Consider the following 24357-nt stretch of genomic DNA (forward strand, 5'->3'; position numbering starts at 1 on the left):
TTCTGGATGAGGACTCCTTCAAACTAATTGTTTAGAAAAAAAATCTACCTGGAGTATCTGAGGGTGGGAAGCAGTTGGGAATCAGAACCATGGATAAGACATGAATGCCACCGATTGAGGAAAAACAGCATTGACTTTGTGGGAACTGGCAAAGCTGAGGGAGAAAGATTTCATCAAACTCTCATCTTGCTCACAGTTCTCAGACTCATGAGTTACAAATCTTCAACTGCTAATTAGATAACCACCAGTCCAACTGCTATGGTTTGAATATGTCCCTGAAAGTTCAGGGATTGGAAATTTGATTCCTAATACAGCAGTGCTAGGAGGTGGGGGCCTAATACAAGATGTTTGAGTCTGGGGTCACTGCCTTCATGAATGAATTCATGCCATTATTGCAGGAGAGGATTCTTTATAAAAGGATGAATGTGTTAGATTTCCATCAATGTAACAAAATATCTGAGATAATTAACTTATAAAAAGGTTTATATTGGCCCATAGTTTTACAGGTTTCAGTTCATGATTGGATGGACCCATAGCTTTTTTTTTTTTTTTTTTTTGGGAGGCGGGGAGGCTGGCAGAGAGCAGTGGCCAGGCAAATGATGGGGCAAACTGCTCACTTCATGGCCAGGAAGCAAAAAGAGAAAGGAAGCGGAAGGGAAAAGGATCTTACAATCCCTTTAAAGGGTACATCCTCAATGGTGTAAGGACCTGCCCCAGTAGGCCCTACCTCCTAAAGGTCCCACCATCTCCCAATAGCACTTTACTGAGGACCAACCCTTTAAATATGGGCCAATGTTTGAAGGCTTGTTTAAATTTACGGCAGTGAATTTGGCCCCCTCTTTCTCTGTCACTCTCTTTGTCCTTTCACCATTAGATGACATAGCAGGAAGGCCCTCAATGTATGCAAACACTTTTATCTTGGACTTCTTAGTCTCCAGAACTGAGGAAATAAATTTGTGTTCTTTATAAATGAACCAGTCTCAGATATCCTGTTATAGAAGCACAAACAGACTAAGACACCAACCTACCTGTTGGTGCAAAATGCTTTGAGGAATAGGGCAAGCTATTTTCTCCCAGGACTCAAGAAGTTTGTAGCCCTTTATGCCCATTTGGAAAAGACTGATCACCCTCTTTGTAAAGAGAAAACTGTGAACTATTGAAATATTTTTCAGCAGGATTATGTCTCTCCCTTTTCATTTCCAATGCCAGAAGGCTCTGACCCAACCTTATGGGAATTTGACCTCTACTGGGGGAGTACTGCTGAAATGTCTTTCACCCAACCTTGGTTTGATTTGGTATCTCAAGCCTCCAGCCCAGCTCTCTGAGCTGCACACCCTCCTCCCTATCCTACTCTACCCACTGCCCCTTGGGAATCCCTCCTCCATATACATTTAGGTTCTTCACTCTGAAAGACTTAGTCCGAGAACCCTGAATTCTAGCTCTGCAACCCACTGAGTGGAGTTTCTGTTTGAGTTGTCAAAGAGCCTCTTTTATTAGGGGGTCCAATGGATCAAAATTTGGCTCTCTGTTAGCCTAGTATTACATTTGTTTTCATAAGAGAGTGCTGGTGTGCTTTGGCTGTGGTGTGATGGTGTGGAACAGGAATGCTCATTTAACCTAGACATAAGGAGTTTAAGGTGAATTCCAGTGACTTCATTTGATTTTAACTCCTTTTGGTAAAGTGGTCATACACTATCAGCTATTTCTGTGTATTATCTATGTTTATATGTAAGAAAGCCACTTTTTTTAGAAGGCCACTTTTAATCATCTTATCCCAAACATTGTCAATAACTAAATGTGCTAAAATGGGGAACTGAGAAGTGAGATTAACCCTTTCCACTTGAGATTTGTAGCAAATATCAACACTTCATCCATAAGTGAGATTTAGATTCATTCTAAGAAGAATACATACTCTAAAGTGTCCATTTATTGAGATCTTGAATTTGGGACTTTTTATACATAAATTAACTTAATCTTCACAGTAATCCCAAAAGAAAAAAAATTCCCATTTAGACTACATTTTGGTGGTTAACTTTTAGTTCTGGTTCATTAAATAGACTTTCAACCTGTATTTCCCAAGTCTCCTTCATTGTGACACCAATGGATGGAATGTTCAACCATTCTGGTTTTCTAGGACTGAGAGTTTTCCCAGGACATGGAAAATTCAGTATAAGTAAAACCAGAAAAGTTGCAGGGAAACTAAAATGAGTTAGTAATGTTACAGATTTCAAACAGTCCTGTACATTGATGTTGCTGGACTTTAGCAGTCACAGCCAAGTAAATCCCAAGCGCAGGTGGTCCCAATCTTCATTGCATTGGAAGCTCTTTCACTATGCTAGCAGGTAGAGCATGTTGTTTTGCTGCAACTTCTTTTTTTTTGTGGTACTGGGGCTTGAACTCAGGGCCTACATATTGAGCCACTCCACCAGCCTATTTTTGTGATGGGTTTTTCCAAGATAGGGTCTTGCCAACTATTTGTCTGGGCTGGCTTCAAACCCCAATCCTCCTGACCTCTGCCCACTGAGTAGCTAGGATTACAGGTGTGAGCCACTGGCACCCAACTTGCTGCAACCTCTTGAAACATTGTTCTACAGAGATCTGACAAGTTTTGTCCTACTCTTTATTTTTATTTTTGCTGGGGTTTGAACTTAGGGCCTCATGCTCACTGGACAGGCACTCTACTACATCAGTCTTGTTTTGTGTGGAGTATTTTCAAGATAGGGTCTTGTGTACTATTTGCCCAGGGCTGGCTTTGAACCATGATCCTCCTGATCTTTTCTCCTGCATAGCTAGGATTACAGGCCTGAGCCACCAGTGGCTGACTTTGTCCCACTTTTAACTAGTGAGTTCTAATTCCATTTTGAGAACTCCAGGATTATGCATAAATGACAATAGAAAACAATATATTGCATTTGTTCTCTTGTTAGTAAAGTCTGATAGGTATCTTTATTAAGGTTACAAGCAGGCTCACAGAATGGCTCAAGTAGTAGGGGACTGCCTAGCAAGAATGAAGTCCTGAGTTCAAGCCCTAGTATCACCAAAAAAAAAATAAATAAATAAATAAAAAATTAAAAGGTTACAAATTAGGGATATTTAACAAGAGGGGCTCTGTGGGTGAGTTGGAACTGCCGTCTTTGCTGAACAGAGCTGGGACTCAGTAGGGCATTCCATAACGGAGAACTGTGGGATTACAGCTGGGTGCTTGGGTCATGGATGGGGGACTGTGGAGTCACCAATGAGTGATCTGTGTAATCAGTTTTGGTGTCTTTAGAACCATAAATGGGGTCTGTGGAATCACTGTCAGTGTCTGTAAGGTCATTTTTACTTTGAATTAATAACTTTGTTGGGATATAATTTATGTACAATAATCACCCCTTTAAGAGAAAAACTTTTGGTATATTTATAGAGTTGTGTAACCATTATAACAAACTAATTTTAGGACATTTTTGTCACCTCAGAAAGAAACTTCACACTTTTGTACAGCCCTAGACAACCACCAACATACTTTCTGTCTATAGGTTTGCCTTTTTCAAACATTTCAAATGGAATCATACAACATTTGACCTTTTGTGTCTGGCTTCTTTCTGGCATAATGTTTTTGAGGCATCAATCTAAATAACAAACAGAGAGGGTTTCCAAAGAATAATAATATTTATTTGGGAATATCAGAGCATTGCAATGGATATATACATGCCTTAGTAAACTATGAGTATATTCAAATAGGTTGAAGCAAGAGTTTTTAAAGGCCAAAAGAGGAGGATTGTATAAGATATTTTGAAACAATAATTCTTGACTACAAGGATTAATAATAACAAGGGTATATCAGTTCAACAGAAAACTGTTGGGCAGACATCCTTGCAGAAGTTAAAAAAAATTTTTTTTATTTATAGCATATATCAGCACTTCATTCCTACTTGTGGCATTGTTTGTATACACCACAATTTGTTTAATCATTTATTTATTTATTTTTGGTGGCACTGAGGTTTGCGCTCAGGGTCTTATGCTTGCTAGTCAGCTCTCCACTACTTGAACCACTCCATAAGCCCTTGTTTAACCGTTTTATCTGTTGATAGACAATTGGATTGTTTCTACTGTTTTGCTCTTACAAATACCATTGCAATGACATTTTTCTTGGCTATATACTCAGTAGTGAAATTGCTGGGTCATAAATAATTCTATATTTAACTTGCTGAGGGGCAGCCATTTTCAACAGAGCTGGCACTGTTTTACATTCCCACCAGCACTGTACTTGCTAAAAGTTATTTTCTAATTTTAGAAAAAATTGGAGTCACCCTGGTGAGTATGAAGTACTATCTCATTGTGGTTTTGGTTTACATTTCCTTAAAGACCAATGATGCTTAACACTTTTTTTTGTGTGGTATGGTTTAGATATGGTTTGTTCCCACCAAAACTCATGTTGAAATTTGATTCCTAATGTGGCGGGATTAGAAGGTAGGGCTTGTGAGGTGTTGAGCCTTTAAGATGTATTAATGCTTTTACTGCTGGAATGACTTTTTACGCTGGCAGACTAGACTGGTTACCACAAAGGTGGGTTGTTATAAAGCAAGCCTGGCACCTCCCCTTGGTTTCTCTCACAAAGGTATTCTGCATGAACCCCTTCTACCTTTCTGCTTTTCCACTTCTTTTTTGGTGGCCCTAGGGTTTGAACTCAAGACCTCGTGCTTGCTAGGCAGGCGCTCCTACTGCTTGAGCCACTCCACCAGCCCTCTGCTTTTCTACTATGAGTTGACCCACTATGAGACCTTCAGCAGAAGCTGGGCAGACATTGGCACCATGCTCTTAGACCTTCCTGCCTCTAAAACACTGAGCCAAAATAGACTCCTTTCTAATGTATCCAGCCTTAGGTATTTGGTTATAGCAACAGAAAACTGACTAAGACAATGTGCTTGTTAGCCATCTGTATACCTTCTCTGGACAATGTCTGTTCAAGTCTTTTGCCTGTGTTTTTTGTTTTGTTTTTGAGACAGGATCTCACCATGTAGCCCAGGTTAGACTTGAACTCATGGTCCTCCTGGCCTCAGACTCCTTGTGCTGGGATTACAGGTGTGCACCATCATGCCCAGCTCCTTGCCGTTTTTAATAAGTTTTTTTTGGTTACTGTTTGAATTATAAGTCTTTAAAAGTATATTTTGAACTTTAAGCCCTTATCAGATACATGTTAGCCAGTATTTTCTCCCATTATCTAGTTGTCTTTTTACATTCTTGGTAATTTACCTGATGCATAAAAGTTTTAATTTTTTTTTTTTGGTGGACTGGGGTTTTCAGGGCTTTGTGCTTGCAAAGAAGTTGTTCTACCACTTAAGCAACACCACCAGTCCATTTTTTCCCTGGTTATTTTGGAGATGGGGTCTTGTGAACTATTTTCCTGGGCTGGCCTCCAACTGCCATCCTCCCAATCTCAGCCTCCCAAATAGCTGAGATTACAGGCATGAGCCATTGGCTTCCAGCAAAAAGTTTTATATTTTGATGAAGTCCAATTTATCTATTTTGTTTAGGAGTCAAATCTAAGAACCCATTGCCAGATCTGAGGTCATGAAGGTAACTCATTTCCTTCTAATGATTTTATAGCATTAGCTCTTTTTTTGTGTGTGTACTGGGGCTTGAACTCAGAGTCTACACCTTGAGTCACTCCACCAGCCCTTTTTTTTTGATGGATTTTTTCAAGAGAGGGTCTCCCAAACTATTTGGTAGGCTGGCTTCAAACAATGATCCTTCTCATCTATGCCTCTTGAGTAATTAGGATTTCAGGCATGAGCCACTGACACCCGGCTAGTGTTAGCTCTTATACTCAGGTTGTTAGTTCATTTTGAATTAATTTTCTTTTAAATTGGTGGCCCTGGGGTTTGAACTCAGGCGCTTACACTTGCTAGGCAGGCACTCTATGGCTTGAGTCATTCTGCCAGTCTTTGAATTAATTTTTGTATGTAGTGTGAAGTTGTTTTGATTACTGTGGCTTTGTAATATTGTTTTGTTTATGGGGCCCTTTGTCCTTCAATATGATTCTTTTCTGGGGGGAATGGGGTTGGAACTCAAGGCTTCACACTTGCAAAGCAGGTGCTATACCACTTGAACCACACATCCAGTCCATTTTGCTCTGGGTATTTTGGAGATGGGCTGTCCTCAAACTGCAATCTCAGCTTCCCATGGTAGCTAGGATTACAGATATGGGCCACTGGTACCTGGCTTCAATATGAATTTAAAAATTAGTTTTTCAGGGCTGGGGACTTGGCTCAAGTGGTAGAACACCTGCCTAGCAAGTGCAAAGCCTTGAGTTCAAACTCCAGTATAGTCAAAAAAAAATTGGATTTTCTATTTCTGGGGGTAAAAAAGGACCAGGGACATGGCTTCAGATCTGGTGAACCTGGAACTTGAAGATGAACATAACCTACACTTTGGATCTGACATTAGATTTAGACTCTACACATGGACCAGGACCTGATCTTTGCACTGCAACTTGGAACTGACCTTTGGACCTGGGCCTCAAACTTCACATCTACTAGATCTGACCTTGGTCATAGATCAAGGATCTTCTGTCTGCACATGCATGTTGGACCTGCATCTTGGACCTGGATTTGCCCAATTCCTGAAAAATGGCTTTCAGCTAGAAATTGAAGTACCTATGACTGAACATTTTATTTGGTCTTTGGAATTTGTCCTTGACTTTGACCTGACCTAGGGCATATATTTGAATACTTAACTTCAATTTCATAACTGTCTTTGACTGCATTTTTGCAGGATCTTGGACTTAAGCTTATATTTGAACCTTGGACCTCAATCTGGGTCTTAGGTGTTCTAATAGTTTGTTGGGACTTCTGTAACAAAGTATCACAAACTGGGTAGTTTAACAACCAAAAATTAATGTCTTGTGGTGTTAGACAGTTTTGATACTATAACAAATACTGAGATCATCAATATATAAAGAGAAAAGGTTTGTTAAGTTTCACTTCATGATTGGTTGGCCCTGTTTCTTTGGGTTTGTGGTAAGGCAGCATAACACGGTGGAATGTGTGGCGGAGCAAAGCTGTTTACCTCATGGTCAGAGAGAGAAAGAGGAAGAAGACAGAGTCCCAGTATTCCCTTCAAGGGCACACCTCAGGTGACCTGAAGACTTCCCATTAGGCCCTACCTCTTAAAAGTTTCCACCATCTCAAAATAGCACCAAGCTGGAGACCAAAGCCTTTAACATATGGGCCTTAAGGAACATTTCAGATCCAAACTATAGCACTCACAGATAGAGAGGTGAGAAGTCCAAGATCAAGGTGTTAGTTCTTTCTGAGGATTATGAGGGAGAAATGTGTTCCATACCTCTCTCCTAGTTTCTGGTGGTTTTCTAGCAATCTTTGGCATTCTTTGGCTTGCAGATGCATGGCTCTGATCAATCTTCATACTTACACAGTATTCTAGCTGTAGGCATATGTCCACATTTCCCCTTTTGATAAGTCATATTGAATCAGAGGCTAACCCTACTCTACTATGATGTCATCTTAATTAATTACATCTTCAGTGACCCCATTTCCAAATTGGGTTACATTTTGAGGCATGTGGAGTTAGGACTTCAATAAATTAATTGGGGGTGGGGGGCACGATTAAACCTATAACAAATGTGAAGGGGTATCTTTGGGACATAGAACAGGACAGTGTACACAAACTAGGAATCTGAACTTGGAACTAGTACCTGGTTATTGACATGGATTAGTCTAATATTGGACCTAGTATTCTGGATATTCAATGTAGATCTTAGCTTTCAGCAGAGTGCCTGGAACTCAGATATGGGATGTATTCCTTGGATCTAGGCTTTATTCCTAGATTTGGACCTCAGATATGAACATCAGACCTTAGAGCTAAACCTCATTTCTGACCTCTATCCTCTAACTCAGAATGGATTACACATGCTCTTGCTGCTAGGTTTTGGATCTTGCAGCTGGAACTCAATTTGGTACTAGATAATAAACATGGATTTAAGACATATGTTTAATCTGGACCTGAGAATAATTTAAGACCTGAACGGTGGTCCTAGAATTGGACCTTTGACTTGATCTTGGAACTCTGGACTGGACCTATGATGTTGGCAAGAGCAGCTCCCTTGGGATGAGATGTGTGCAAACTCCATTGGAGTGAGCTGCTGAGAAAATGGGGATGAACCTATCAGTGTAGATAGCTGATGTGGGCTTGTCTGTGCAGAGATGAAGACATAAGAGGTAGGTAAAGGGGAAAATGAGGTTACAAATATTTTCAAAATCCCAGTACTCAGGAGGCTAAGGCAAGTTTGAGGCTAGCCTGGTCTATGCAGTGAGACCCTAACTCAAACAACAAAAAAAAGTTTGTTTTTCAAAGATAGTAGACAACATAGGGTACCAGTATATAGAATCCTAGCTACTTGGGAGGAAGAGGTCAGGAGGATAACAGTTCTAAGCCAGTCTGGGCAAACAGTTTGAGAAACCCTACCTCAAAAAATACCTAACACAAAAAAGGCTGGGGGAGTAGTAAAGTGCCTGCCTAGCAAGCATGAATCCCTGATTTAAATTTCTAGAACTGGCAAAAAAAAAAAAAAAAAAAAGATAGGGGACACCAAAATACGTTTTAATTTGAAGGGGTAGGACTGAATGGAGAAAGATAAAGGATGCAGCAGAGACTGATAACCAAAAGAGCAAGGAGAAGGGATTCCAAGCACAAAGAGACTGGTTTAATGGGAATAGGACTCTTCTTATGTCATAACAGGAAGACAGGAGCTGGGTACACATGAAGATACATTTAGAGGTTCAAGTGGAAGAAGATTCTCTAGACCTTTCATTCTAAACCAAAAGAGAGTGCAACAATATAAATGGTTCAGCCCACTATCTCTAGCTGACCAGCCTTCACACAAGGTAACCTCCTCTAACATTTTTTTAGGGCTTTTCACAACTCCCAGTGTGTTAGACTGTCATGATAATGGCCTCCAGTGATTTACATCTCCATATCTATGTTCTTATGTATTCTCCTTCTCATGGAATCTGGGCTTGGCCAAGTGACTTTCTTGGACAATGAGACATTAGCAAACGTGACATAGCAAAAGCTGCATAAACTTGAATGGGGGCCTTCCCTCTTGGAACCTTGAAATAATTGCTAAGAAGTTCAGGATGAAACACCATGTGAGACCCACAAGTTGAATGTAGCCACATCAATGAATCTAAATGAAACCAGTAGAATCACCCAGCCAGCCCACAGACACATAGAAGAAATCATTGTTATTTTAAGTCACTGAAGTTTAAGGTAATACGTAATGCAGCAAAATAAAACTATTATACTGTTATAGTACAGACATGACTACTTTTGGTGCCTTTGTGCAAATTAGAAAGAAATGTATCTTAAAAACATGCCTCCCCTGGGCCGATACACTTTGGCTCAAATAAGAAGTGCCTCTACCTCTAGGACACAGCCCTATGCCAAGATGAATGTCATGGTTTTGAGTCTACACTCAGTTCTACCACTGGGTGCCTCTATGTGCTCACATAAGCTTCCCTGTGTGTGTGTGTGTGTGTGTGTGTGTGTGTGTGTGTGTGTAGTTCTCAGCAAAAACAGAACTTCTTAACCATCCATGTACATTCCAGAGAAGAGGTAGACAGATTGCATATACTGTAAGATGTGCAGTGGTAAGCTAGACCCTGTGGCATGTAGTGGTGCCCAGCCTCTTCTAGGCACCATGAGCCTAGGCTTTCCTGGTCTATGAGAGAAGGCAAGGCATTACCATCAGTTATCAGAGACTGACAGGTCTCTATCAGGCTGGTCCTGGGCCTTCTGTTTTAGCTGCACAGTGGATGCCTCCCTCTGGACAGTAGTGTACAGGGCCACAGCGCAACTGTGGCTCCTCCTCCTCATACCAGCGCTGTTCACTGAAGTCAGGGAAGAAGACTGCAATCTCTCTGCTGGCTGAAACTGCAGAATCTGTTAGGGAGAGGTAAGACAGAGAAGAGTGCTACCTAGGAGGCTTACACAGGAGGACTGCAAGTTTGTGGCCAGCCTAAACAACATAGCAAGACCCCATTCTCCCCTCTCCCCATCAAAGATGAGGCTCTCACAGGGAGTGCAGGGTACAGGCAAGAGGCAGTCATAATCATGCTCAGAGACTTGAGCCTCTGCCTCTACCTGCCTCCTCAGCCCTGGGATACGTAAAGAAAGCCCATGGGCAACATCAGCTGAGATGGCTATGAAAGGCCAGAAAGCTCATGAGAGGGACCTGGCTGTCAACCTTACCATATAGCCCACCAACAGCCCCAAGACAGCCTTCCTTATTTGTGGTTATACACAAGGGAGGTAGACTCACCTGAGCCATGGGTGGTGTTGCGGGTATCAGTGAGGCCAAAACTCCCACGAATTGAATCTGGGGCTATGTGGCGTGCTCGAAATACCCTGGTAGGTCCCATGAGCTTCCTCCAGAGCTGGATGGCATCCTGGCGGGCGAGAATGTATGCTCGGATTGGCCCACTGTGAACAAAAGGAGCACATTAAGGAATCTGACCACCTAGTCTAGGATATCATGCTGTGAGCAGGGCACAAATAAAGGCACACTACGTCCTGAGAATTTCTTTGTCCTTCTAGCTGAGTACCAATGCTGCTTCAAAGAAAAGGTGAAGGCAGTGGGGAGGGGCTCCTGCTGATGTATAAGAAGAGCCACAGAAATCTGCAGAGTTGCTAGGCAGCATTTAATAATACTCTTCTATAGCCACTGGTCTAGTAATCACCATGACAGTCATTGGCTGAAAGCCCATGCCCACTTTTCTTCAGACTTGACATTGATTATAAACTTAAAGAATGAAAAATTAAGTTAACAGTTCTATTTATGGAGCAGAAGAGATATGCTTCAGTGGATAAAAATTCTGGAACCAAAATTAGAAATACCTGGCCATGAACTCCACCAGTCGCTGATAGAAAAAACGCCCTGTAAAGAGAGAATACCTTCATCAAGATACTGGTGTCCCAGAAAACTTTTTGCACTTCTATTTCCTTACCTGGAATAATTACACTGCTTTAGAGAAAAGAACAAGGACTTTGCGTTCTGACATTTCTGAGTGAGACTTAACAGCCTGTATAGTTTAAGGTAAGTCATTAAACTCCCTAACTTGGTTTTCAAATCTGTGTACTGAGGATGTAACAATACCTACCTTTCAGGATTTGGCAAGAATTTAATGTTTTTTTTTTTATTAATTTTTGTTGGGAGAACTAAAATGAAGTAATAAACATTAGCACAATGTCTGACAGAATAAACCTTCACTGAATGTTAATTGCTGATATTATTAAGTTTCTGATTGGAACTGTGAGGCACAACCATCTTAGGAAAATAAAAATACTGGTAAAAGGGGCTGGGGATGTAGCTCAGTGGTAGAGGGCTTACCAGCATGTGCAAGCCCTGAATTCAATCCCCAGTACTGCAAAAAAAATATTGATAACTAAAAGGTATCATATAAACATTTTAGAAGACTGGTTGCATTTTTACATAGGTGGTAGGTCAGGGAGAGTCTGCTATCACATGTTCCAGGGAAACTCTTTCTTACAGGTCTCTTAGAATTAAGAAGCTTTGCATTCAGAGGACTATTGGTCCTACCTTCATGCTCATGGTAAAATCTCTGGCAATCTTCCTTTCTCCATAGTAGTTCTCTCATTCGAACTATAAGGAACTTGTTGCTCAGAATCTGCTGATGAACAGCCTAGGTAAACACCATCCCAAAGATAAAAATCAATCAGGAGACCCAGGTTGATCCAAAGAAACCAAGAGGACCCCCCTGGAGCTTAGGACTTGAAGGGTCTGTCCCATCGGTGAGTATTATGGTCTGGATCTTAAACATCTACCAAAAGCTCATGTGTTAAAGGCTTAGTCCTCAACTGATGGCACTATTGGGAGGCAGTGGAAACCTTAGAAGGTGGAACCTAGTTGAAGGAACCTAGTTGAAGGAAGTTAGTGTCACTAGGGACATGCCCTTGAAGGGAATATTGGAATCCTAGACACCTTCCTCTCTTTCTCTTTTACTTCCCATCCACTGTGATATGAGCAGCTTTGTTTCACTGTGTGCTCCCACCAAGATGTTCATTCTTACCACAGGCCCAAAGTGATGGGCCAAACAACCATGGATCAAAATCTCTGAAACTTTAAGGCAAAACCTTCCTCCTTTACAGTTGTTTATGTCAGGTATTTTGTCACAGGGACAGAAAGTTGACTAACACAGTGGGTCAGAAGAGAAAGACAAGGTGAGGTCAAAACCTTCAGTCAAATAATCAGTGTGGTCAGGTGCCGGTGGCTTATGCCTGTAATCCTAGCTACTCAGGAGACAGAGATCAGGAGGATTGTGGTTTAAAGCCAGCCTGGGCAAATAGTTCTGCAAGACCCTATCTCGAAAAAACCCATTTCAAAAATAGGGCTGGTGGAGTGGCTCAAGGTGATGGTCTGAGTTCAAGCCCCAGTATTGCAAAAAAAAAAAAAGCCAGTGTGAGCTGTGGGTGCAGGAAGACAGGAAATTTCTGTCCCTCCATTCCTGCAGTTTTTTGAGCTTAAGTTCTCAGGATCCACCACTCTTCTAGACTACCATGAAAGTCTTGCTAATTGTTCTGTCTTGAGTTTCTCTAAACCATTATACTTGCCTGATTAAAAATATTGTAACTTACATGTTATACCCTGACAGAAGGTTTTGGGTAGTTCCTATTATTTATGGAACAAAGTATATTATTCATGGAACAAACTTTAGTTCACTGTTCAAGGCTACACTTTCCTGGCTCTCTACCACTTACAATTCTCTAGTTCCACCAGCCCAATCTGACTAACCACAAGCATTACTGCCTTAGTGTCTCCCTTCTGTGGAATATCTGTTCGTCTCTTGGCATTAACCAATGTTTACCTTCCTTTGAGGACTAGCTGAGTCCCACCCCTTCCAGACCACCATTCTGGACTACTCTGGTCTTCCTCTTGTACTACAGCAGACTTACTGAGCATGTTGCTCAGTAAGTATTTATTGAATTATGGTGGGCAGAATTCAAAAATAATCCTTCCCTGTTTGCCGTATCTCACTGGAACCATTTCCTAAACATTAGTGTTCACTGAGTTTCTGTCATTCTGCTCTTGTTTAATTCTATACTTTTTTCTTTGTCAATATTGTTCACTTCCTTCATTTCAAATGCCACTCATGATTTCCGGCATTGGTCATGAGCCGAGATTTCCCACTCTAATTTCCAGGACTGTGAATGTGATACAATATGGTTATGCCACACTGCATAACAAAAGGGGTTTTGCAGATGTAAATAAGGTCACTAATCAGTTGACTTTAATCAAAAGAGCCTAATTAGTCACATTGAAGGACAGACTGCAGAAGGTCCCAAAAGGTGGCCAAGGAGACACCTCTCCTTCCCAGGAAACATCTGTCTGCACATCTCTGTCCTCGGGCAATACAAAAAGGGCTATAAAAACCCAATTTCCAATCTGACCCCATGGGACCACCAGTTTCCAGGTCCCCCTACATGTCCCCATGTAGCTAGGATTACAGCCATAAGCCACCCATACATGGCTCACATGCACAATTTTCTCTGGCTGTGGGAGAAAATGGAAGTCAGAGTAATTTGGAACATGAGAAGGATCAGATGTCTTAATATGCTATCTTAAAGATGCAGTGGGTCATGTGGTAAGGAATGTGTGTGGTCTCTATAAAGTGAGAGTAGTTCCTTGAAGGCCAAGCAAGCAAATGGGGATCTCTGTTCTATAATCACAGGAACTGAATTCTGCCAACAACCTTAGCAAGTGTGGAACCGGGGTCTTTCCTAGACACTCCAGATATGGGCTGGCGGAGTGGCTCAAGTGGTAAAGTGCCTCTCTAGAATTGTGATGTAAGTGTTATCTTAAGTTGTCAAGTGTGTGGTATTTGTTATGCAACAAATTATATATATATAATATATATTATACATATATTATATAATATATATTATATACTATATAATATATATTATATATAAAGAGAGAGCAAGACAGAAGAGGTTTTTTTTTAATTTCAATTGTGTTGGGTCCTTTCTTGTATTTTAGATCTGCCCCAAGTCTCCAACAGATTTTTAGTCTCCTTAGGATCAGAGTCTATGGTTCCTAGCTTTGCTTCCACAGCATCTAGTGCAGAACTATGTTGTCAGTCACAAGTGCCCCTATAGCACCTGAAACAGTAACAAAGGCAGCAGAGGCTAAGGATTCATTCTTACCTCCAGAATCAGTGGGTGAGCAACTGCATCAGGCTTGATCAGGGCTAGAGTGAGCTGGAGAGCATGAGGACTTCGTAAGATGGAGGTCATCTCACTCCTGCCATCAGAAAGATGGATTAGGACCCATCAGTGCTGCACTTCCACCCCTCCCTATCCTGGAAGACATGCAGCCTTGCAAGGCAACCAGGCCTTCATTCCTGGAATGATTTTGTGTGTGTGTGTGTGTGTGTGTGTGTGTGTGTGGTACTGGGGCTTGAACTCAGGGCCTTGAGATTTGCTAGGCACCACTTGAACCATACCACCAGCCAAGGCAAGGGCCTTTACTTCTGGCACTCACAAAGCACCTGACAGTTACACTGCAAGACTGCATACATCACTTATTTACTTGCTTATTTGTGCTCAGGGGAGTGGTAAAGGGGACACTCAGCTTACCCTGTGGGGCATAAAGTCTGGTTTGTACAACTGTAAGGCCTTGAGGGAATTACCCGTTCAAGAGAAATTTAAGTTTAAACACTGTCTTTGCCAATACTTACAAACTTTCTTTTGTATTTCATTCAAGATATATAATTTATACTCCTGAACAGCTTAGACACAGACTAAATGACTGATTCCACTCTTAAGGCCCTATTCCATAAGGTTCTCCCATCAATTCTAGAATCGGTAGATAGACTGAAAAGAACTGGGAAGGCTGGTGGAGTGGCTCAAGTGGTAGAGAACTTACCTAGCAAGCATGAGGGGCTGAGTTCAAACCCCAGTCCTGAAAAAAAAAAAAAAAAGAATTGGGAGGCTACCAGGATAACAAAAGACTGCGGGCTACAAACCAGCTCTTACCTAATATTATGGATAGGTCATGATCTCCCTTGCCCAAATCAAACCTGTTAATAGACTCAGCTGTCCTCATTGGCCAGGATTATATAGATATGCAACTACATGGTCAGGGACTGGTTATAATCATGAAACAGTACCTAGTAGAAAGTGCTCTATTAATTTTATTTAACAAATGAGCCAGTATAGCCTTATTTTTATTCATCTTTATGTTCTAGTGTCTAACGTAGTGTAAAAATGCAATAAATAATTGTAAAAATGACAAAACAGGGGTGCCGGTGGCTCACGCCTGTAATCCTAGCTACTCAGGAGGCAGATCGTGGTTCGAAGCCAGCCTGGGCAAATAGTTCAAGAGACTCTATCTTGAAAAAACCATCACAAAAAAAGGGCTGAAAGAGTGACTCAAGGTGTAGGCCCTGAGCTCAAAAAAAAAAAAAAAAAAAAGACATAACAGCTAAAATATTTTATAAATTGGACTAAGAGTTTGAGGTCTCTTCCAATTGTGAAGTTGTATTTACTTGGGAGAAATTTATCACTTTTGCAGGAGTAAAGACTAAAAGACTAGGTCTCAGCCACATGTAGTGGCATATGCCCCCACGTGGGAGGCTGCAATAGGAGGATCATGAGTTTGAGGCCAGCCTGGGCTATATGGCAAATTTGAGGCCTGCTTGGACTACATATTGAGACCAAGTTTCAAAAACAAAACAAAAAACTGGTGTAAAAATATTGTCTCTAACATGCCAAGAGATACAGAGAAGGCTTCCATGAACACACATAGGGAGAGGATCTGTACAACATTCTTGTTTCTTTTGGCCTGAAGGTGGCCAGGATCATGTTAGAGGTGATGCTAGGGTCTAGTCCAAACAAACTATGCTAAGGTCTCTTCTATTCATGTCCTTTCTACCGCTTTCAACTTGACCTTCCACTTAAACCATGAAGTCAAGCTCATTTAACCAGTACAAATTCAGCGAACTCACTCTACCTAATATCCCACATGGTGAGTAATATCCCAGATGGTAATGATGATCATTACCAGTTATCCATGGGGTCACTCTTGACATCTCCAGTTTCTCATTCCCCATATGAATATTAAGTTCTGCTAATTTTACCTTTCTAATATATCTCAAAACCCAAACAGATCTCTCTCTTAACTGCTGTCACCACCAGTCCTCCCTGAACCATAACAGTCTCCTCACTGGTTTCTCCTTTTCTACTCTTGCCACCCTACCAGAGTGAACTAAAAAGGCAAATCTAATCATATTATTTCTTCCCTTAACCGTTTTAAGTGCACTCTGCTCTTAACAGCAAGACCTGAACTCCTTACTACTGCCTATCAGGTTTTACATGATCTGGACCCTGGGTACTCGTCTAGCCTCATCTGGAACCCCACATTCCTAACTCTTGCTCCAGCCTCATGGGCTTTTCAGTTCCAAAAGATTTGGTGGCCTGACAGCCTTTGCGAAAATTTTTGTAGTCCCGCATGGGCTTCCTCTGGTTTTCTCCGATAATTACACTTTCTCAGAGCTATTCCGCGCACCAGTATCCTCAGTGCCTATGCAGGGTGCCAGCACACAGGGGGCTCAACAGTATTTGCTTATCGAACCTGATCTGGTTATCTCAAGACCAGGGTGCCAGGGTGTTTCCTGGGGAGGGCACGCGACCCGACCCGTGGAGCGTACGCGGTGCCAGCTGAGTTATCGCTGTCTTGGGCCTTGGTTTACAACAAATGTCAAGTCGAAAAACACGATCAACTTAAAGGTCACTCCATCAGAAATTTACAAACTTTACAAGTTGGCTAGGCGTTTGCCCCCATACCCGAAGTGACCACTGCTCGGCTACTCGAAAAGCCGCGGCCAGGCCCCTCATACTTCCACGCGCAGAAAGGAATTGAGGCCCACCAACATCACCGCCGCCCGGACACCTGTGGCCACGCCTCCCACTCCCCCCGGTGCACAGCCTCAGCTCTCTACCCGCCCTCGACCCCCATTCTCTAGGCCTCCACCCGCGCGTCGCCAGTCCCTTGTACAGGGGCCAAAGCCCACCCCAGACTCTTCTACTTGGGCTCACCTGGTCCTCCCACCGCGGCGCCAGGCCACCAGGCACTGCGTTAGTTAGCTTGCACGGCTCTTTCGGGTCCTTCAGGCGTTAGGCCGGGCAGCCCACTTTGGGGTCCTTGCACGGTTGCGTGGCAGTGATGTGGCCGCCTGCCTGGGAGAGTGTGGGGAGCGTTGTCTCCAGGCTCCGCTGAGTGGCAGCTGTCAAACTCAACAGGTTGTGAATGGGTTACCCTGAAGGTTTCTCCACACTTAAAAAAAAATTATTTTATCTTAATTTATTTCTGCCTTGACACCTCCCTTATGTTACGTCGCGTGTACTGTGTGACTTGTCTTATGGTGTCTTTTGAAAAAGACTTGCGCATGCCAGGCAAGTGCTCTACCACCGAGCCACATCTCCATCTCACCCTGGAGTCTTCTTGAAACAGTCCTGAGTGAGGGAATGAAAACTGAGGGTATTCTTGGTGTGCAGTGTGATGTATGGAGAAGATGGTGACACTAGGAACAGAGGGGTCAGTTATGATCAGAAAAGCCATGACAGCTTTAATAGATAGTAAAAATGTTTCCTTTCAGAGAACCACTGAGATTGAGAGGAGTGAAAAAATATTTGGCATCAGTTTGAAGACTTGATCATTTAAGTGACTTTGCTGTGTTTGAATCACGCAGGTGTTGCACACCTGTGTGAGAATCAGCTTAGATTGGGTTTTTTTCTGTCAAAGGATTTAATTAGTAACCACCACTGTTACAAATGTTAGTCTCACTAACTTGCTTCCCATACGCTCCCTTTATGGACTTTGCTTAATGTGATAAAAGTTTCTATTTATAACAACGAGTTGTTATCCTCAGCCTGACCTGGGCAAAATTCCACTAGATGCCCTGGTTTAGGAGATGATAACCTAAAATAGTTATTGTTTCCCTGAGCTTTTAAACTTCTTTGTCTTCAAAACCCCCTTCCGATGCCCCTTTCCAGTTAGCCAACCATGTAGACTGTGAACCCAAAACCTTTCCAATTCAGGGGAGGGGCAGCATTGCATTAGAGATAAAACCCCAGTGGACTCCCCACTGAATGTGCTTGCCATTTGTCTGTGTCACACCCTTCTGCAGAAGTTAATTTTGCCTTGCCTGTTGACTTCTGAGTTGTGTTGCCTCTCTCGTGACACCGCAATTTCTTTTTTTAAATTTTTATTGTTTTATTATTCATATATGCATACAATGCTTGGGTCATTTCTCCCCCCCTGCCCCCACCCCCTCCCTTACCACCCACTCCGCCCCCTCCCTCTCCCCCCCATCCCTTCTGTACCCGGCAGAAACTATTTTGCCCTTATCTCTAATTTTTTTGAAGAGAGTGTATAAGCAATAATAGGAAGGAACAAGTGTTTTTGCTAGTTGAGATAAGGATAGCTATACAGGGAGTTGACTCACATTAATTTCCTGTGCATGTGTGTTACCTTCTAGGTTAATTCTTTTTGATCTAACCTTTTCTCTAGTTCCTGGTCCCCTTCTCCTATTGGCCTCAGTTGCTTTTAAGGTATCTGCTTTAGTTTCTCTGCATTAAGGGCAACAAATGCTAGCTAATTTTTTAGGTGTCTTACCTATCCTCACCCCTCCCTTGTGTGCTCTCGCTTTTATCATGTGCTCAAAGTCCAGTCCCCTTGTTGTGTTTGCCCTTGATCTAATGTCCGCATATGAGGGAGAACATACGATTTTTGGTCTTTTGGGCCAGGCTAACCTCACTCAGAATGATGTTCTCCAATTCCATCCATTTACCAGCGAATGATAACATTTCGTTCTTCTTCATGGCTGCATAAAATTCCATTGTGTATAGATACCACATTTTCTTGATCCATTTGTCAGTGGTGGGGCATCTTGGCTGTTTCCATAACTTGGCTATTGTGAATAGTGCTGCAATAAACATGGACATCCCAGTTTCTTAAAGATATTTCTAACACTGGAATGTTGGAAGGAGGCTCTGTAGTACTTGCAGCTTGTTTGCACAATGTGTCTTCCTCAGCAAAGTCCCTTTCTTACCTGTCTGACTGATGAAGGCACAAGTCCAATTCTGCCTTCACAGGATGATAGAAAACTGACCATGCGCCACTGACTAAACATTTAGTTTTGTTTTATTTTCAGGTCCAGTTTTTCTATATTCATCTTCATTAACATACGTTTGGACCATAGGGACTTCGCTGGCTTTTACACCGTAATCATAAGGTTTTTCTTCTGTCTCTGTCTTGTACATGAACACACATACACACACACACACTCACACACACACACACATACAGTGGAAGACTTTGGTTCCATAATTTACAGTTGCTTTGATCATTCTCAACCACAAGGCTGTATACTGAAAGTAAGGGCAGATGTAGTTTAGGAACTTGAGTTCAGAACCAACAGAGAAAAGAGGAATGGCAGCAGGCAGGTGGAGATCAAATTTTTAGGTTAAGTGCCACAATGGCTTATTTTGGCATTTTTTTCTCTTCTCTTGCCCTCCTTTCCAGAAGTCTCATTGAGTTTCTAACGCTATCTGCTTCTTAAATTGTACCTATGTTATCTTTACGTAAAATTAGAATTATTTGTTGGATGCAGCAGTCTTGTTCCTTTGGCTTTCTGGTCCATATTTGTTTTTATTTTTAATGGATTTTTTCTGAATTTTGTTGTAGAGTTGGGGATTTTCTTCATTTTGGAGGGTGAATTGAAAAAGTTCTGTGCTTACCAAAGGCATCAAATGTTCAAAGTAATCTTGTTCTCTATCACCCTCCTAAATTAGATGCCATTACAAGAAGGTATTCTCCCATCATAAATTTTACCCAGCCAACTCATGAACTATCATTGTCTGGGTCTCTTTTAATAGGCACTCATTCAATAAGTACTGATCCTGGGTTAGACACTGTTCCAGAGAATAAATTTATGTTGTCTCCACAACATAAATAAAACCTGTGTTCCATTTAAAACCATGTCACTTGTAACGCAATTAGTACTCTTGAGTGTTTTTTCTAGACTTTTTATAATCATTTAATATAGTTAATCCAGTTTCCAGAGGTGGACCCCAACTCCTTACGCCTTCTTCAGTTTTCTAAACCCCAGTCTCCTCTGGGAACTTCGGGGGAAGTGTTCCAGTCCTCCCAGTGATTTTGTATTTCTTCTCTTTTAGTTTCTTTGGATCCCAAGTGTTCTTTCTGTGTAAAAACAAGATGCTCCCTTTCCTGGTAGCTTCTTTAATAGCAGTTAGATCTGAATGCATTTATCTTTCTCTTGATGTCTAACTTGACATTTCAGGTCTCATTTTTTTACCTTGGTACATTTCTGTTGTGCCGAGGGCAAAGACCCATCACATGCTGTACTAATGAAGGTTTACTGGGGGAAAATAAACAAGCAAAAAAATAACAGAATGTACCTGATTTTCCAAGATGCTGCTTTTTAATCGCTAAGAGAGTTGTGCTTAGGTCAGGCATAGTGGGGATGCAACTTCTGAAATGCTCTAAATTTTGGGGAAAAAAGGGTAGGAAACATCTATGACCAGGGAACAGAGAAGCTTCTTGGTCAGAAAAGGGAAGGACTTACAGTGTTAGAACCTTTTAACCAAAGATCTTGGAATGGAGCCAGCTCTTTGTCAGGCTACAAATAGTATGGAGGAAGTGAGCCTTGGGCACTAGATAGATCTCTCAGTCCTGTTTTTCAAAAACGTCAACCATCAACATCCTTTTAAGAAAAATCTCTCTCTCTGGTTTCATTATCTCATTGCTTCTAATCTGTTGGGGCAGATTTTTATAACTTGTTTTCCCCCTTAACTTTAGGAGCACATGTGATTCCTCAAGAGTGTTCCAATCATGGACTTTTCTCATTCCCCCACTTTTGTTGTTGTTGTTGTTGTTTTGGTGATACTGGGGTTTGAACTCAGGGTCACATTTGCTAAGCAGGTGCTGTACCCCTTGAGTCATTCCACCATCCCCTCTTAATCCCTTCTTAACCTGTAGTGATTTCACTGAGTGTTTTTTCTGCTTCATTCTTAGAAGATGACTTAGTTTCAATGAGGGCACTTTGTTGTTGTTGTTGTTGTTGTTTGTTTAAATAAACCTATCAGCTTTTTACACTGAACCTGCAATATACTTTAAAACCATAGCCAGCATTTATCAAATTGATAAACAGACCAGCAGAAAATATTGCATAAATTCCTTCAGTTTTATGCTTTGGTCTCAAATGTAGCTGAGAATAGCAAAAGAACCTTTCCATGCTGCCTATGAGGTTGGGACTAACAGTGTATGCTTTTGTGTGTGTAGTGTTGGGGATTGAACCCTAAGGCCTCATACACAGTAGGTCAGTGCTCTACTATTGAGCTATATCCCCAGTCTGAGGCTAGCAGTTTAAAATCAGTAGCTTATACATTGTGTCCCTTAATGTTTCGGGAATCTCAAACCGAGATATGGGACACTGAGGCAGATTAGCAGGAAGCAACATTTTATTGTGTTGGCACAGATTCAGCGAACTTGTGTCCAAAGGCTGAGCCCCAAGAACAAAGAGGCCTTACCTTATATACCCTTGCAAGCAAGTTACAGAAGCAAAAGGTAAGGTTTAACCCATATATGGTTGCATGCAACTCTATTAGCAACTTTTCTCCCAGTGCTATGTGACCTTCCTCATGTTTCAATTCTTTAAGTTTTATCTCTGCTATGTCATCCTTTCCCCCTGCCACATTATCAGAACACAAATGTGTGTTTCTTTTTTTTAGTTTTCCTCCCTACTACATTATTTCCCCTTTGATACTCGGACCCACCTAAGGTCAAAGAGCATCATCTTGATTTAGGGGTTTATATTTTTATAGCATCATTACATGTGTGGCCGTTTTTCTTTTTATAGTAGCTTTTATAATGGTTTTGATAGACCGCAATACAAGGGGAACCAGGTAGGGTAAATTAAGCATGCTCCTAGGATAAGACCTATTGCCCAGCTTTTTATGACAAATGTAGCCTGTATTGTTTTCTTTACTCTGGGACTTTTAGTATCACTTAGCAGCAACCTCGCTAACCTGGGAATATATGAGCCAATGTAACATCTGACCTGTTGGCGGGTGCATGATACAAAGTATGGCTGTGTGGAGGTCCCAACAATAGCTCTCATAACATTTAGTACATGGGAAAAACCTTGTAAGGGCCAACCCAAAAGGTAAAGAGTCCAAGTGTGTAGAGGAGAGCAGGAGTGTGTCCCATGTTTGGGCTTCTTCCGTGTGTAGACTAGTCAGCTTTCGGAGTGACTAGAGTGGACTGTTGTTTCATTGTTTGTAGTCCCCTGTTGTCTCCTGGGAAATGGAGTCCTGCCAAGGAAGGGCGCAGGTGTTCCAGAGGGTGATTTTGGATGGTAAGGCTGAGTCAGAGATGTATTCCCACTTGGGAGAGGCTGGCTTTACTCAGCTGTGGTGGATCCGGGGAGCAATTTTTGTTACTTTAACTGTAGTGGGGATAGACAACAACAAAAGGGCCTCTCTAATAGGGTGTTTTTTAAAAAAAATTTTATTGTTTTATTACTCATATGTGCATACAATGCTTGGGTCATTTCTCCCCCCTGCCCCCACCCCCTCCCTTACCTCCCACCCCACTCCATCTCCCACCCATCCCCTCTAATAGGGTGTTAATGGTTGGACATTTTATTTTTTTACCCAGACAATATCTTTTTTTTACTGAGTAGAATTACCATGGCAACAATATATTATCAATATATATGTCTAAGAAAATGCATTATTTAAAAAAGTTAAAACCACCATTTTTAAGTATCAAAGGATATGTTTAGAACCAGTAAAAATAGTAATTTTGTCTCTAAGTAGAGGACCCTATCTAAAAATACGAGTTTGTGTCTAGAAGGGCTTTAATGCCCAATGACCATACATGTAACCACTTCCTCAATCCTCTCGGCCTTGGTTATTTTTGAGAGGTCTGTCATGAGCGACTCTGTTTGAACTTTGACAGCATTCCCCCTCTTGTCTCCAAACTGTTTGTCTCTGAGCAGTCTCTTCTGAACATCTGTGTCCCATCCAAGTACTAACCAGGCCTGACCCTGCTTAGCTTCTGAGACCAGACAAGATTGGGTGCATTTAGGGTGATATTGCCATAGACTGAAGATCTTTCTTGATTGATCATTTTCTTTTCTCATTGTGATGATTTGCTCTTTCCTGGATTTTGTTTGTTTGGTTGTTTTTGGTCCCATGTTGGGGGACCAAATGAGCCAATGTCATTTGGGGGAAGTAATGAGCCAATCAGGTGGGAGTCAGTGCCAACTATATACTTTTAGCCAAATTTAAGCAACAATATTAGCCCGTGGGCTTTTGGACAAGGACAATACAGAACAAAATCCAACAAAAGCAGATGTCTAAAGAGCTAACCTGGCTGACACATAAGTACTTATTAGAGTCTTTTTTTTATGGACTTGATTGTAAATGTCTCAGAAGGATCAGAACTATAATGACAAAAACTTAAAATAGTCATGCTTAAAATTTTGATGGACAATTTAGCAACTAACAGAACAGTATATCAGTACCACTAACTTTTTGTTACCATGTTTATCTAAATTTTGTATTTTAGAAGGCTTGATATACTTGAAAAACATAAATATATTTAGTAACAGGAACCAGCAATAGCATCACAACTCTATAGAGGTTGTATATAATACTAATTTAGTTGTTTTTGAAGTGAAACCTTAGATTTTTTTTATCAGTCGTAGGGGGGATGAACAGTGTCAGTGACCCTAAATAGCCCAGTATCAGACACATATAGGGTACCAACTGTATTAGAAGCACTTGACAACAATTGTTTAACCGTAAGGTCATCTAGAAAACTTTACATAAACTAACTCTTAAATGAACATGACTCAGTTACCTTAGTAGTTAAAACCCTGACAAAAATCACAAGAGAACACAGGTAAATATTTATGGGAACTAAGTGTGGAGTTAGGAAACCTAATGGCCAAGAATCATGGCTCAGATGTTGATAAGAGGTCATATCTCAGACTGTTGACATTAACAGATGGCTCATGACATACAGGAGGATCCCATCAGCCTGTAGTCAATGGAGCCCCCCTAAAATAACAGGCCCAATCTGGCCATCCCAGGCCAAAAATTCCCTCTGCCTGCCATGTGGAAGGAGTAAGACTAACATCTCCACTCTGTTGACTCCAATAAAAACTGGAGGTCTTGACCTCCAGTGTAGTGCTCCTTTTTGAGTTTTTTTTTTTTTTTTCTTTATCCTATCTGGAGGGTGTACTTTGG

General features: G+C 41.5%; 1 protein-coding gene and 1 long non-coding RNA gene across 7 annotated transcripts in view; one reads left to right on the top strand and one right to left on the bottom strand.

Annotated features, from left to right (window-relative positions):
• Positions 1 to 1909: 1909 nt before the first annotated feature.
• On the bottom strand, positions 1910 to 17272 carry Nme6 (NME/NM23 nucleoside diphosphate kinase 6). 6 transcript variants are annotated; one of them, XM_020183492.2, is made up of 7 exons: positions 17116 to 17198; positions 14945 to 14980; positions 14224 to 14320; positions 11600 to 11702; positions 10897 to 10936; positions 10322 to 10482; positions 1910 to 9942 (listed from the first exon to the last, which is right to left on the bottom strand). In XM_020183492.2, exons 2-7 carry the CDS (start codon positions 14953 to 14955, stop codon positions 9776 to 9778), a joined length of 579 nt encoding a protein of 192 aa, XP_020039081.1. In that variant the 5' UTR covers positions 14956 to 14980; positions 17116 to 17198; the 3' UTR covers positions 1910 to 9775. The 6 variants fall into 6 exon arrangements, with proteins under 6 accessions (XP_020039081.1, XP_020039082.1, XP_020039083.1 ...); XM_020183493.2 differs by lacking the exon at positions 14945 to 14980 and having other exon boundaries at positions 17116 to 17272; XM_020183494.2 differs by lacking the exons at positions 14945 to 14980; positions 17116 to 17198 and adding an exon at positions 16864 to 16982.
• LOC141418598 (uncharacterized) overlaps positions 17227 to 24357 on the top strand; it is a 31845-nt gene continuing 24714 nt past the window's right edge. Inside the window, exons 1-2 of the long non-coding RNA XR_012443239.1 lie at positions 17227 to 17319; positions 21579 to 21667. This is a non-coding gene — a long non-coding RNA (uncharacterized lncRNA). The remainder of the gene's footprint in view (positions 17320 to 21578; positions 21668 to 24357) is intronic.

The sequence above is a fragment of the Castor canadensis genome, chromosome 17 (assembly GCF_047511655.1).
Source record: "Castor canadensis chromosome 17, mCasCan1.hap1v2, whole genome shotgun sequence".
NCBI classification, from domain to species: domain Eukaryota; kingdom Metazoa; phylum Chordata; class Mammalia; order Rodentia; family Castoridae; genus Castor; species Castor canadensis.

Coding starts and splice junctions, on each gene's coding strand:
- Nme6 (XM_020183492.2), bottom strand. Junction 11,703..14,223: donor CTCACCCACTGATTCTGGAG/GTAAGAATGAAT, acceptor GTGTTTACCTAG/GCTGTTCATCAGCAGATTCT. Junction 10,483..10,896: donor CTGGTGGAGTTCATGGCCAG/GTATTTCTAATT, acceptor TTTTGTTCACAG/TGGGCCAATCCGAGCATACA.